The 15,784-nt window shown below is 31.6% G+C and overlaps 1 protein-coding gene and 1 long non-coding RNA gene across 2 annotated transcripts; one reads left to right on the top strand and one right to left on the bottom strand.

Moving 5' to 3' along the window:
- Positions 1-2,754: 2,754 nt before the first annotated feature.
- LOC136064026 (uncharacterized) lies at positions 2,755-4,298 on the top strand. The gene is made up of 2 exons (XR_010625676.1): positions 2,755-3,107; positions 3,441-4,298. It is a non-coding gene; the product is annotated as an uncharacterized LOC136064026 (long non-coding RNA).
- Positions 4,299-10,351: 6,053 nt separating this feature from the next.
- Positions 10,352-14,757, bottom strand: LOC112025564 (pectinesterase 2). The gene is given in 4 exon segments (XM_024058232.2): positions 10,352-11,025; positions 11,028-11,228; positions 13,836-14,348; positions 14,351-14,757. Coding segments are annotated over 4 exon segments (1,467 nt in total). The 5' UTR covers positions 14,649-14,757; the 3' UTR covers positions 10,352-10,570.
- Positions 14,758-15,784: the final 1,027 nt, after the last annotated feature.

Here is a 15,784-nt window from a genome sequence, read left to right as displayed (position 1 = left end):
TGTTTGGTTTCATTAGGAATCTCTTAAGAATGTGAGATGATAATGTTTGGTTTATTCCCAAAAATCTTAAATGAATTATTTATTTTTCTCATTCTATCCTTAAATTTGAATGTGATCTACTAAGTCCTTTAAAAAAACTTCCCCTAAATAAATAATAAAAAACAAAATATGAACTATTAATAATTTGTTGAGCAACACATACACAACAACAAAAGTGAATACTTGGTAATAATGGAGGGTCCCCTTCAAACTTTTTTTTTTTTTTTTTTACGTGGAAACTTCACCAATGAAGAAGAGGATTTAATCATCAAGTTACATGAAGAAGCTGGAAACAAGTATATATAAAAAAATTTCACTTTTTAACACTTTGTGACATACATACTTATATATATGTATATATATAATACTATAATCTATTTTCACTTACCTGAATAACCAAAAAAAAAAAAAAAGTATTGTTTATTCGTAATTTTTTCTTGATGTCCTTCATAAAGCTTCTTCTTCAGTGAATTGACGCGAAATGTTCTCCTTTCAGATGGTCTATGATTGCCAAGCATTTACCCGGACGAACAGACAATGAGATAAAGAACCATTGGCACACGCACCTAAAGAAGCATGTAAAGCAAAATCCAAAAACATCTGAGGTGAAGGAGCAATTTAATGAAACTTCCCAATGCAAAGCCAAGAAAAATAGAGAATCAGAAAGTGAAAGTCTTCACACCAGTGCTTCCTCTCACCAAAGCTTAGAAAGCTCCCCCTTGTCCACAGAACTATCTTCCTCTGAACTCTTCTCTTTGAGCTATGATCATCCACCTGTAACTGGAATAAATTGGGCTGAAGAAGACTGTCTTACTTCATTCGAAACATTTGAAGACACCTTTGGAAACTTTTGGACTGAACCATTTGTAGCAGACAACATGAATATCCCAGATGAGTTTCCAATGTCTCCATATATTTTATACCATGATGACATAGATTCGTTTGACCAAGTGATGCAAGAATTGCAAAAAAACTAATGCAAGTTTCTGTACTACAAGGTTCTATTTTTATAAATAACAATTGCGCTGGTGACTGATTGTAAAATATTAAAATAATACTTGGGATATTTCTCTAGCTACAAACAGCCACCTAAATGTCAGATATGTGAAAGCGATCATGCACCCAAGTTTATTCTTGCTGCTATAATAATGCAGGGAATATATGTTATGCATATGTAGCTTTTGGTCTAGCTTGTTAAGTTCAACTTCCTAATGATCAAGGAAATAATTCTTGTAATCATCCTAATTAATCAGATTCCTATTACTATAAGTTAATTTATTCTTCAGTTCCTGATTTTTAGATAAGGTCTGGATTCTGTCTAAAAATCATGATATCAGGATCTTCTCCATTTGAAATGGATCTATTTAATGGTTTTAATGAATTTAATAAATTTAAAGGTATATCTAGTATCATATCATATACTGTCAAATTTAGAAAGTAAAATATTTCCCATAAACTAGACTATCTCAATTTCGCTAATATGAGGCTACAGCTGAGTTTGGATACAAATTATTTCCTGTGCGTCTATGTTTCTCTCTCTCTCTCTCTCTAAAAAAATAAAAATGGGTCCCACGGCACTATTCATCTATTTAAAAATTATTTTGCTACAGTGTTTTTAGTTTTCAATTTTCAGTTTTCAGCAAAATAAACTGTATCCAAACAAACTCTATATATATAGTGTGCATTTGGATTAGGATTATAAATGAAAATTATTTCACTATTCAGCTTATCTTTACTACTATTTATGGGCTCCACTGCACTTTTTGGCACTATTCATAGGTTCCACTGTACTATTTCAACTAACTTTTATATTTATCTATAGTAATTTCAGTAATAATTTTTCAATTTCAGCAAAATAAGCGGTATCCAAACACACTAGTGGCGACTCTATGAATTTTGTCCAAGGTGTTTTTATTCGAAAAAATTTCGGCTCATTTTGGTCTATTTCGGGTGTTTTGGGACATTTCGGTAAATACCAGCCAAAATTCAAGATTTGGCTGGTATGAAGTTTGTGCTTAAAAAAAAAAAAATTCTTAAAATCAAAACAAATTTGCATTCTGTACACCCAAAAACCTCAAAAGGAAAAAAAATGTAAAGAAATGAAATGAACAAAGGTACCTGTACAATAAACTATAAGTTCATTTGAAATATTAATAAAATTATTAATTATTGTTGTTTAGTTGTTTCATTAATTTGTTTGTCTTTTATAAACTATAATTTGTTATATTGTTGTTTCATTAACTATAAAATTATTAATTGTTGTTTAGTCTAACATAATTTAATTTGTTTGTCTTTTATAATTTATTGGTTAATTATACTACTTTAATTATTGTTGTTTAGCGCAACAATAAACTATATTACTTTAATTTGTTTGTCATTAATTATACTGTTTTAACTTTTAATTATTGTTTACCCAGCCCCATGTGCCCATCCACCCCCACCCCACTCAACAGACAAGCACCAGCCTCATGCTTGATGCCCCCAATCACAATAGCCAGCTAAAATTTTACAATCACAAATCGCAATCCACATTACACTAAAAGACAATCAATATCTCATCAACACCAACACCAACACCAACACACACTAGCCAACATCAACGGATAAGATAAAGCATTCAAAAAGTCAAAAAAAAAAAAACACATAAAAAGAAAAATATTAATAAAGCTAAAGAGTAAAGAGCCAATCACAGACTCATAGTTCAAAAGAGAGAGAGTTACTGAGTTAGACTCTTAAAGAATAAAGAGAGAGAGAGAGTCTCATTCCTTAATTTCATTTCATAGTTTTCATTTCTGTGAGATAAAGAGAGAGAGACAGATTGAGAGACTGAGAGAGTCAGAGAGAAAAAGAGAGAAATACCTTGAGGGAGGGAGCACAGAGCACCGGAGCGGCGGAACAGCCTACAGCCAAGCGATCTGTGATCTGTGATCTGTGATCTGCCGTCTACGATGAGGGGCGAGCGACGACGACATGGGGTGAGGACAATGACAACGACGACAAGCAAGCTGCGAGGACAGGGGTGCATTTAACTAGTTGGACTTTGCTGAGAAGGCATTTAACCAGTTGAGGTTTGGTTTGCTTTTGCTCTGTATTGCTAGTATTGGGGTTTGGTTTGCTTTGCGAGCGATGTGACCGTGAGTTTGATTTCTGTCTGATTTAGTGATTTGCTCTTTTAGTGTGTGTGTGTGTATGTTTTTTTTTTTTTTTTTTTTTTTTTTTTTTTTCAGATTTTAGTTCAAAAATTTTTTTTGGGCTTTTTATTTTTGCTTTAAAGTAAAAACAAATAATTTTTTTTTTTTAAATTTTAGAGTGTTCCTAATTTTGTGATTGAGGGTGTTCCTAATACAGATTAAATATAAAATTTTTTAATTATTATATGTATTTTTTTTTTTTTTTTTCAGGTTGGGGTGTTCCTAGGAACACCCTGAGTTGCACGTGGCATCGCCACTGAAACACACCCATAATACGAGAAAGATTATATACTTTCTTGGATTCATATTGGATGACACAAATGGCGTTAATTTGCACAAAAAATGTGATACTTTATGGACACCATAAGCAGGGACAGAGCCAGAGCGAAAGGTTTGGGGGGGCAAAGTTTGGACTTAAAAAAAAGAAAAAAAAAATTGCAACTTCAAGAATAAAAAAATTTTCTGGTCAATTTAATATTTTATCATCTATTTGGGTCAACAATTCAAATTGAATTGTTGAGATTGGGTATGTTTTTAAGACCACATTATCTAGCCTCATGTTCTATCATAGTCTCTTCTCTTGCCACATTAGCTAGGCATTTTAAAGCCCAATTGACACTTTTTTTTTTTTTTAATGCTATTGACACTTGGTTTGATAAATTCTATCCACTTTACAATCTCTCTAATATCATTAATTGACTTTCGTAACTCATAAAGACAATAAACATCACTGATAATGTTACAAACAACTAACATTCCTCCACTATGGTCATCAATGGATTCAACGAATATCAAGGTAGTCAAAGAATAAACATCCAGCATAGGAGTAGCCTACTTGTGGGGATGGGAGGATTTTTGTCTAATATTTTGGTCATTAAGAAATAGAATTTAGGCTAATTTTGATATTGAGAATCCAAAAAATGTAGTACGAGAAATTGATTTGGGTTAAAATTAAAAAGCTTGTTTTTTAATTCCTTTTATTTTGTTTCATTCCATTGCTCTATTCCTTGTATATATAAGCAAAGCTGTACTTTTTCTATTCATTCAATGAGAAATTTCTTTCTCTCATCTTCATCTCCAAGTAAGAAGAGACTAATAATGACCAAGTTTTTTTTTTTTTTTTTTTTTTTTTTTGAGGTTAATTGAACATTAAATATACCTATAAAAAAAAATTTCCCCAAAATCCAGGGGGGGCAATGGCCCCTCTGGTCAAAGAGTAGCTCCGTCCCTGACCATAAGCAATGCAGCAACCACAAACAATTCAAGGGTTAGGTACGTATATACAGGGCATATTCAATTGAATTGATCATTAGACTGATGACATGGTATGATGGCATTAACCATTTCAAATGCAACTACCTCAAAATATAGAAAAAAGAGGCTGGTCTATACAGCTATGCAAGTCGAAGGAACTAAAATATTTAGGGCATGTTTTGTACGTGGTAATAGATCTTGCAATGAAATGGTTATTTATGTGTTATAAATATTCGGTTATTTGGTGCATCCAGGAATGATTTTTACTTAGGAATAACTCATTAAATTGAGAATAGTTATTTGTCTTTAAAATGATTGTAATAGTTATTCCTAAGTATGTCTAACAATTTTGAAATTAATGTATCTTCAAAAAAATACAAAATTTTCATGTGCATCACATTTTACAAATATTTCATATGTAAACAATTAATTTTTACAACTAAACAAATGAATAGTAATAGTTATTCAAGTGCAACATCTTTTAATTCTAGTAATACAAATTACTATTCTTATCATACTCTCTATTTAGTGTACCAAACATACACTTATATGATGAGACATTTATTGGAGTCCCAATTGATAAACTCAAAGCATACATGTATAGAACAGTTTATGCATTTCTCTCATGCATTTGAAAATAATAATAGTAATAAAAAACAATTAAACAATTTAGACATGAATTTAGTAAGAAATTTTTAAATATTCTTTCTCTAATTCATTTAATAAATAGGTTATAGTGTGTGTGAAAGGAAAGAATCAGTGGCGGCTCAAGGCCCCATTAAAAAAAAGGTTCTACCCCTTAAAAAAAATGTCTCACCCAGTTATAAAAAGGCCAAAAATTGTAAAGTAATGTTAGGGATATTGAGTTAATATTACTTCGTCTCACCAATCAAAAAATCAAATCAAATCAAATCAAACATTCATTTATAATTACATAATTGAATCTCAACAATATTATTGTCACATTAGTTTGTATGTTTTATATAGTCAAATTTGTACCACCTTTAGCATTTTTTTTTTTTTAGATTGTATGATAATAAGTAATTTAGACAATAAAAAAGGGTTGTGCACTATTTTTTTTTTCACCTCCAAAAGGGTTTAAAACATATTAGACCAATAGAAACTCAATCTAACAAAATCTAAACTGTCCAAGGAAAAAAAAATGTTTTGAGACTTTCCAATACCTTATAAAATATATCCTCAACATTATCTACCTAATCTTCCACTCAAACACACATACAAAACAATCTCTATCACTTTGTTAACACTAAAATTAAAATTGAAAAAGGAAAAAAAAAATGTTTTGAGACTTTCCAATACCTTATAAAATATATCCTCAACATTATCTACCTAATCTTCCACTCAAACACACATACAAAGCAATCTCTATCACTTTGTTAACACTAAAATTAAAATTGAAAACTAGATTACAGATTTACTTAAAGAGGCATTTTCTTATCCACGATAAAGTAAAATTCAATTTGATTATTTATAAAAAAAAAAAAGAAAAAAAAAAGGTAAACTTCAATTTCTAAAATAAAAATAAAAAATTTCATTTATTTTAGTTAATTAACATTATTTTGGTTAATATTAATTTATTAAATTATTTATTTAATTGATAGTTAAATATATAAATTTCAACTTAAATTTAGGGCTTTAAGCTCCAAAATACATGGCGCCGGCCCTGGAGTGAATCATACCCTCGAATGGTGAAAAACGTGTGTCTGAAGAAGGTAGACTTGTGAGGCATTTTGAAGAAATGTGGAGCAGCCCATTATATTATAATAATATGATTGGTTTAAATCCTCACATTTGAAAACCAAAAAATATTATAAAATAAAATAAGAAGACAAAAATAAAATATAAAAAATTAATTGATTTATATAGTGTCCCCGACTTAGCGACCATTAAGTGATTCGTAGTTAAAGTGATGTAAACTTGATGCCAAAATCATTGTTGATCTTCACATAAAAAAAAAAAATAATAAATAAATAATCATTGTTGATCTTGATGCCAAAATCATTGTTGATCTTTTGCAAGCTGATTCAATATCTGACAGACCCTTTTCTTCCCTTCTCAATGATTGCAGATCACTGTTAAGCAGCTTCCATCAGATCAGTGTGCGGTATGTGTTTAGAGAGGCTAATTTCTGTGCTGATGCCTTGGCCAGGAGGGGATTGTCTCAAGATGAGCACATTTTGTGGTTTTTGAAACCTCTCCATCTAATGATATAAACTCTTTTGTAATTTCTAATGCTAATGGTTTGTATTATGGTGGATCGACTATCCACTGCTACTTTGGCCATTTTGGCTAGTGAATGTTTTATGCAATATCCTTATCACCAAAAAAAAAAAAAAAAAAAAAGTGATGTAAACTAATTGGCATCAGTGTGAATGGAGCTATCACACCTTGGCCTTGTGTTTCACAGATAATTCCAAAAGCTAAATTAATGCCATAAATCTTATTGTCTCAACTATTTGAGACAATGCTTTGACAATTTTTTTTTTTAAAGAGTTTCAACTTATAGCGCTCTTGATCGATAAAGATGATAATTCTTTATCATCAGATTAAGACACTAATTAGATTTTGGTGTAGGAAAAGATTGAACTCCAAATGTTTTATACTACCATCAGAGACTTTACCAGTTGAGTTAACTAGAACCCATAATAATGCCTCTACCTTGTTTGCTATAAACCGAACCAGGAAAATAATAAAACTAGTAACAATCCAAGAAAAGATTAAACGCAAAGTTAATTTGAAAATTATTAATCGGTATAATTAACAGCATATATACTATAAAATTAAATAAAGATGTTATTGTCATACATAATATGATAACCAAAACTTGGTCTTTACCTTAGAAATTTTCTTTTTAAGGAACATGAAAGAAATTGAAATATAAAAGCATTTGGCTTTATTTAGTTGGGATGATTGAAAATTGTGAAATGATAGAAATAATATTAATTTTTCCATTATATGGGTTGTGTTTGGTTAGGAGGATGGAAGTAAAATGATGGAAAACTAAGGAGAAATTACACTTTACCACCGAAAACTATACCTCATGTTACATTTTGAACCTTAAACTTTACGAATGCACTTTTTGCACCCTAGACTATAACTCTTGTTACACTTTGCACCCCGATATTAAGTTTGCTGTTAACTTGGATAGAAAAATATGATATCACATAAAAAGACCTAATTGCCTATCTCCACAATGCTTTAAAAACAAAAGATAAATTATAGTTTACCATCCTCAATTTACTCTTTATTACACGTTACACCCTAAACTTTGAATTTTCATTCAAGTTAATAGCAAACTTAATGGCAGGGTGTAAAGTGTAACAAGAGTAATAATTTAGGGTGCAAAACGTGCATTCAAGAAGTTTAGGGTACAAAGTGTAACATGCATGAGGTATAGTTTAGGAAGGTAAAGTGTGATTTCCCTCGAAAAACTAATATAAATTTTATTTGTTTGGTTGCAAAAGAAAAATAAGTGGATAACACACAAAAAAAAAAAAAAAAAAAAGCAATTTCTATGAATTCCTTCCTTTATATATATATATATTTTTTTTTTTTAAAGCAACTTTTTATTATTATTACAATCTAGTGTGTCAAATTATATTAATGGGTTGATATATAATTCTAAATAAATAATGTCTATATATATATATAAAATAATAGCGATAAACCCGAAACGGTACACTGGTATTGACTGGTACCCGAAATATATCGTACCGCTGATCAAACCGGTATAACCTCTGGTACAGTATTGACTCTCTTGATTGGAACAGCCATAAATTTTAACAATCAAGATTGTTCATACTTCATAGTATATAACTCATTCTCTCTATTGCATAATTTATAAATATATGCAATAAGAACTTTTGTGATAAGAATTGAGAATGCCACAGGGCCCGCGAGTACATCCTGGATAAAAAATCATCCCACTTTTTGATTACTTGACTAAGACTTATGCTTGGCAATCTCTTTTACATGAAAATTAAATGACATTAATGAGTATACAATGAAATCTTATAAGCATCTTTGGTACTATATTTTCTAAATTGGAAATCCAATTGAGGTATTAGATTTGTTGTTTGTGGAACTTACCTTCAATGGAAGAAGTCCTTTTTTATTTTTTTTTAAGGAAAAAAGAATATGGATGGAATTGTTGTGACCTAGATTTTCTCACAATTCTTAAACCGTACATAAACCCAACCATTGTAAATCAATTCTCACATACTGTTCTATCAAAAACAAAATATTAAAAATTACACTCTGAAAATTGAAGGACGAAAGGATGGTGTACAACAAAACTTTTTTAGAACTTGTGATTGCGACGATTAGTGGTCCGTTTATCTAGAAGGTGTACTTTTACAAGGAGTTTTGGGTTCCATACTTATAATAAAATACTTTACATGATTTTTGGGCTCCATATCCATAATAAGATGCTTTACTTTTATTTTATACAATAAAAGTATCTGTTCTTTGATCTCACCCTCTCTTACCGGTTTCTATTGATTGGGTTTCTTTAGGAAATGAATCTATTAATGAATTGAACTTGTATTGTGATTCTGAATCTTAAATTGTTTCACTCTTATGGGTGTAAAGGATACTCCCATTTGCAGTGTTATACTATATTAGTTGTAGGACTCTTATACGTTACCCTTTATCCTTTTGTAGAGGCTTTTTCTGCAACATAAAAGGAGATTGTAAAATTGGTTAAGAAACTCCATTATTTTCTTAAGTATATTTCAACAAATTTTCCTCCCCTTGAACTGATTCATTATAAAATACAAGTTTTCTCATATACTCAAAGCTTAGTGAATAAATTTACATAATGGGCTTGTTAGAATACAAGCCCAGACTTTAATAGGGCTCATACAACAACTTTAATAGTTTTTCGTATCATAAGGGAATGGGCTTTGCAAATGAGCGTAGGTTTTTCACACGTGTGATTAAATTTGTGTGATCTGGGCCATTTAATCAAATTTAATATACACTTATTACAATCTTTCAGATTTTCTTTGTCTCATATAATTAGAAACCAATGAAGTGGATTCCAGTTAACTCAACTGGTAAAGTCTCTTATAGTTGTATAAGAGATCTGAAGATCTGGGGTTCAATCCCTGCCTACACAAAAAACTGATTGGTGTCTTGGTCTGATGATAAAGAGCTATTATCAGGAGTGGACGCCATAAGTTGAAAATCTCTCTTAAAAAAAAAAAAAAACCATTGAAGAGGATCGTCGTCTCATTAAATTATAAAAATAAAATAAAAAAAACTCTCCAAATCGTTTTATTTGGCCATAGATTATACACAAAGTATTAGCACTGTTCTTCGTATAATATTCTGAGGAATATGAACTAGTTCCTACGACGTTAACCAACATTTGTACGCTATCTCTAGAAAGTTGACAAGTAGTTTCGGCAAGGTTTGAATGTTATCCCTTCTAGATTTAATTACCTACACTTTGTTTTCAAAGATTTGAATCTTAAAAAGTGAAAGCATACTTTTTCTTTTTCTTTTTTGCAAAACTAAGCATACTTTTTTCAATTGGTCAATGATGTCAATTGCCTCACTATGGGCAAAATCCCTTGGCCACTAGATTTGGGTAAATTGAAGTAATTAGGGTCACCATCAAATTACAATTCAATCTGGTAATACTTTGTTATTATTATAATATTACTTTTTTGCTGAACACGCATCCTTGACTTATGTGTAAATCCATAACATACATTGTTGAAACATTCTGATTATCTATATGACTTGTTGAGAAATTTGTATCTTAAAATGTTTATGTATCTATGCAAATGAATAGAATGTAAAAACCTCATTTTATATACCAAAGCAACCTTAACCAAAAGTTCCGTGCAGAATATTAAATATAATTGATTTTATTTATTTTGAATCCTTGATTACAACTTATCAAAGAATGACAACTACTTTTACACAATCCTTTCTCTTTCTTTTTTGTTGGCAACAATCAACTTATTTTTTTACCATGAGGAACTCAAATACAAATGTATAATTGAAAACAATTGAACAAATTGAAGACATATATGTAATAATTTCCTTGAAAAAAATTAAAGGCTAGCTGTGTAAGGTACGTTGGTAGCCGGCAACCATGAACCACCGGAGATGAAGTTTGCAACAGTGTATTGTGAAGCCACGGATTCACTAGTAATGACATGGTAGCCAGGCCAATTGACCCTTTTAGCAGTCGATGAGCCTGGCCCCGTGTTAGCATACTCCCCATAATACAAGGTCTTAAGGGCAAAATTTCCACTCCATTCCATCCATCCAGCTGGAGCAATCAAGCTATCTAAGTATGTTTTCATAAAAACCGTGCGTGAGTACTCCTTCCATGGCCTCCCCAAGTATGTCGTAACCGAGCTCTGGGACGCCTTTAAATCTGAAGCAGCCTTAACTGTACAATCATGAATGGAAATTCCAGTGTTTTGATTAGGGTCAGTCCTACCTTGGGCAGTGAGAGTGTTGGTCTTGTTAGGAGGGTAACGTGCATAAATGTTACAATTAAATCAACTGTACCATATATGTCACATTCCCTGTAGAATTGCCTTTGGGAGTGGACATAAAGGGTGTCTTGGTACCCTTCCAAGCTACACCTATAAAATACCGATAGATCAGACCCTGAACGAAGGGCCACGGCTTGTTGATTTACTGCTCCGGCAGTGTTCCTTATAGTGATGTCGCGAGCAATGAATCCATCTCCCACAACAGCTGAAAATTCAAAGTAACAAAAGCTTAATTTTCATGTCAAAAATATTTTACTCAAATTCTAGATTAACATTCATTATTTCAGTAAAATTATAACTGTTTAAGGTGTAAGACATAATATTTTGAGGTACTTAAGTATTAGCAAGTTAGGACCACGAGTAATTAAATACGACAGTAATTATTAGCATAATTAATAGCATTACTCTTATTATATATACACAAGCAATGCCTTGTTGGCCACCTTCGATTGAAACTTAATTAAGCAAACAAAACCTATCCAAAAATAAAATAAAAACATTAAAGTCATAAACAAATCAGATCGTGAATTTTTCTCCTAGTGGGCCATGCCCTACGACTTGAACGAATTTTAATGGGTTCTTGTAATCTTGTCCACATTTTTTATAGATGCAAAGGGTTTGGTAGTTGGTACCATAGCGTACAGACAGGCTCAAGCTAGGTAATTTAATCTTGTCATTTTCTACTTGACATGCAAAGATAGATACGTCTTCAAATATTTGTTAAACCACTTAAAAGTCAATACACTATTACTCAACAACTTTTAAACCGTATTGAATATTCATCTATTAATGTTCTTGTAAAATGTTTATAATAATACTTAACTACTTTAACTATGTCACGAATTACGCCTTTTTTTTTTTTTTTTTTAACAATACAAAATTTTTACTCTAACTTAATCTAAGTATATATGTGTGTAAAACTCTTACTCCTGAAACCTTGAATCTTGACCCTTACCCCTCATACCCCACAAATATTTATACTTGTAAAATGACCACCACACTAAGAGTGCGTGGTGATGTCACTAATTACACCTTAATGGCCTGTTTGGATGGAGCGAAGAAGGAGGGAGAGTGGAGGAGGAATAAAGTAGAGTTGGCTAAAAATAAACTAATTTTATGCTAAATCTACTTTACTCTACTCTACTTTACTCCCACTCCCTCTCCCTCAATCCAAACGGACCATAAGTCTTATATATAATGTCAAATTTCAGTTTCATGGTATTATTAAATCAAAGTTATTCGTGCGCATGAAGTGCAGGTGGATTCCGTTCTTGATAAAAAAATGGTAGGTGGAGTTGCGTAAAATCACGCAGTATTAAAATAATTTTGTAAATCGATGAATCTCTTGTTTATGGTAACTTAATTAAGAGAGAGAAGATGATAGTATTAATCTAGAAATTCTGGACCATTGTCCTTTTCAGCCTATTCCTTGCAAAAACTTCCATTGAAAAAGAGAACCCAATTTGACAAAAAAGAAATTTTCCACAAAATTTTGTCAAATTTAATGCTATAGTCATCGAACTTAATTAAATTTGATAAAGAAGGCCAAAACATAATTGATAATCAAAATACTTTGGAAAGAAAGTATCTCATATATCCAATATATATTGAACATATGAACTACAATTTGACGACCAAGAAAACTTCTTCCACAAAATTTTGTCAAATTTGATGACTTAGTAATCCTACTTAATTTTGAAACAAAAGCCAAAACATGTCATTGATAACCAAAGTCTCTTGAAAATTAAGAAAGTATCTATCCGATATATGTATTGGATGTGTGAGTCTTGCACACTCATGAGAACCCCATGTTGTAGGATATCCAATACATATATTAGATGCAATAACATAATTGATAATCAAAATACTTTGGAAAGAAAGTATCTCATATATCCAATATATATTGAACATATGAACTACAATTTGACGACCAAGAAAACTTCTTCCACAAAATTTTGTCAAATTTGATGACTTAGTAATCCTACTTAATTTTGAAACAAAAGCCAAAACATGTCATTGATAACCAAAGTCTCTTGAAAATTAAGAAAGTATCTATCCGATATATGTATTGGATGTGTGAGTCTTGCACACTCATGAGAACCCCATGTTGTAGGATATCCAATACATATATTAGATGCAAGAGATAATTTTTCTTTTCTTTGAACCTAAACCTACATGTGTAACCCTGGAGAGATTAAAAAATAAATAAATAACAAAACCAAAACCAAGCCTTGGTTTGGTGAATGACATGTATTATGTAATATGACTCCTTTTAAATTCAGAGTTTGATGAGTAATCTCATTAAAGTTTTTAAATTATATACTCAATAACTCAGCTGGCTTATATATCTAAAAAGGATTTTACTTATGTGTGCCCTAAGGGCATACAATAGTAAACCAATTTTAGAAAAAGTTTATTGAAAATTGAAAAAATTTTGACAGCTTTTTCAATTTCCAATAAAACTTTTCTAAAAATGGATTTGTTAATGTGTGTTCTAAGGGCACACATTAACCGGACCCAAAATTGAGGTCAATTTACGAAGGGAGGTGTCTCTTTTCTTTTTCTTTTTCTTTTTTTTTCCCCGAAATGGTTAAGAGTTTCTTGGTCCAAACCTTTCAAACCTCTAAACTTCCAATTCTTATTAATCTCTTTTATCTCATATCTAAACCTAACTTTTCTTAGTCCAAGCCATGATTTTATCCACTAGACATATGAGAATATATATTTAATATTTTATAGGGAACTAATTATTAGCAATTTCTTAGCACAAAAATTTAGCATATATTATTAGATGTCAATTGAATTTACTTACCAATAGTGGCTGAATTGAAGGTTGTAGAACCTCCACCAACACTTTTGCTCCCAGTGACTATGGTTTTTCCTATACCATCTCCCACCAACATAATATTCTTCAACTTTATCTCAACGTTTTCTTTGTATGTCCCAGCCTTTACATATATCACAAACCTCCCACTTCCTGACTGTGACGACGCTGCACTTATTGCCTCCTTTATCGTCTTATAATTCCCTGAACCATCTTGTGCCACCACAATATTAGCCTTTGTAGTTGAAGAAGACTGCAAGAGTTTCCGGTCACCGGGCCTAACCCATGTTGGGAAACCATGTTTATAACTCGGTACAGTGTATGGAACTTTGTTAAGAGCCAAAGCGTTGCTAATTAGCTTAGAAACATTGTTTGACATCAAGGGCAAGAGATTGTCGGGGACCCCTAGTTCAATAAACCCGGCCCGACACGTCTCAAGGTTGGTTAGAGCCGTGCTGAGCCATGTTTGAGCATCGGTTTGGCTGCACTTGACATTAGGGTTAGGCAATCAGCCCATGCAGCCTTTTCACGAGCATTTTGGCACTTGGGCCCTAGTGAAAATATGTTGCTTTGAGCTTTCAGGGCACGTTCTAGTGCAAGCTGCTTTGAAATTGTGAAAAAATCGGACTTTTGCTTGATGGAGTTGTGGTAATTAGGCTTATGGCTTAAAAAATACTCACATGGCTCAGGGTTTGGGGTTTGGCTACACCATTTTTTAATATCTGCTTGGGAGTAACCAAGAATGGTTGGAGACAGAAAAAGAGGCACAAATAGAAGTGTAACCAATGCTTGAAGTGCCATGTTTTGCCTTTTCGATGGGCTATAAGAAATGTTTGACAGACAAGGGACAATATTAGATGTGAATGATTGGGTGTTTGGGTTTTGTATGGGACTTCATGCCTCCAAACTCATACTTATATAGAAGAAGAAAACGATAGGAGTCGTAACAATGTGGGAAGCACAACATTTTTTCTAATCCTTATTTTTTTCTAGTTGTTATAATAATTAATGATTTTTTTTTTTCAAAATTAGAATGAATGATATTATAAAATAATAACATAATATTAGAGTGGCTAACAATATTTTTATAAAATATTATAATACCGCTAGTATTACAATAATTTGTAGTTTGGTTTGGGGTAGTTTTTGAAAAAACTAACTAATATTGACTAAATTTTGTATGTTGACCTTAGATGATGAAGGACATTCTTGGAGGCTAGAAACGCGTATGCATGCAATAAATATTGTATGAATGAAAATTTAGCGTCGGAATTAGAATGTTTAATTGGGACAGCCTACCTACGTTGAAGAATTTTTGAATTAGAATGTTTTATGGTCAACTTGCATGTATGGCTGGACTACAGGATGATATGAAATTATGAATGATCAAAATTAAAAAAGATTATCGGATGCGATTATTCTTCTTTTTCTTGATAAGTACTAGCTGATGTGATTATCTTTTTTATTGAATAGACTAATCATTGGTTTGGCTCTCCTCTTTCTTTTCCTAGCAATATTCTCTTATCACGGATTCACAATGGCTTTTCTGATGGTTCCATTTTGGTGTACCCCATGTTTGATTTGAAATCTTTTATCGACAATATTCCCCAATCTTGAATTAATAGAATATGTTGGATATTTTTATAAAAAATATTATATTTATTTTAATACTCATTTATGTGTATCAATTATCTCTTAATATCAGATACGTTGATTGTTAAATTTTGAAATTTAAATATAATTCAAAATTTGAATAACTTTTGTCAATGATTTTTGTAGGGACTCAATTTAGATAGGCCCCAACAATACATTTCTAGAGAGTGGGAAGAAGAATGAGGCCCTAACCGACTAACGACCTTACACCCAGAACCCTTTTCTCCTTGAAGGAGGACGAAGCCAACTTAGTGCCAAGGGTAGCTCCTCGGCCCTCCTCCCAA

This window comes from Quercus suber, unplaced genomic scaffold (genome assembly GCF_002906115.3).
Source record: "Quercus suber isolate HL8 unplaced genomic scaffold, Cork oak 2.0 scaffold_611, whole genome shotgun sequence".
Lineage (NCBI taxonomy): Eukaryota > Viridiplantae > Streptophyta > Magnoliopsida > Fagales > Fagaceae > Quercus > Quercus suber.
Note: the sequence above shows the minus strand (reverse complement) of the source record. Positions and strands in the feature narration are given on the sequence as shown.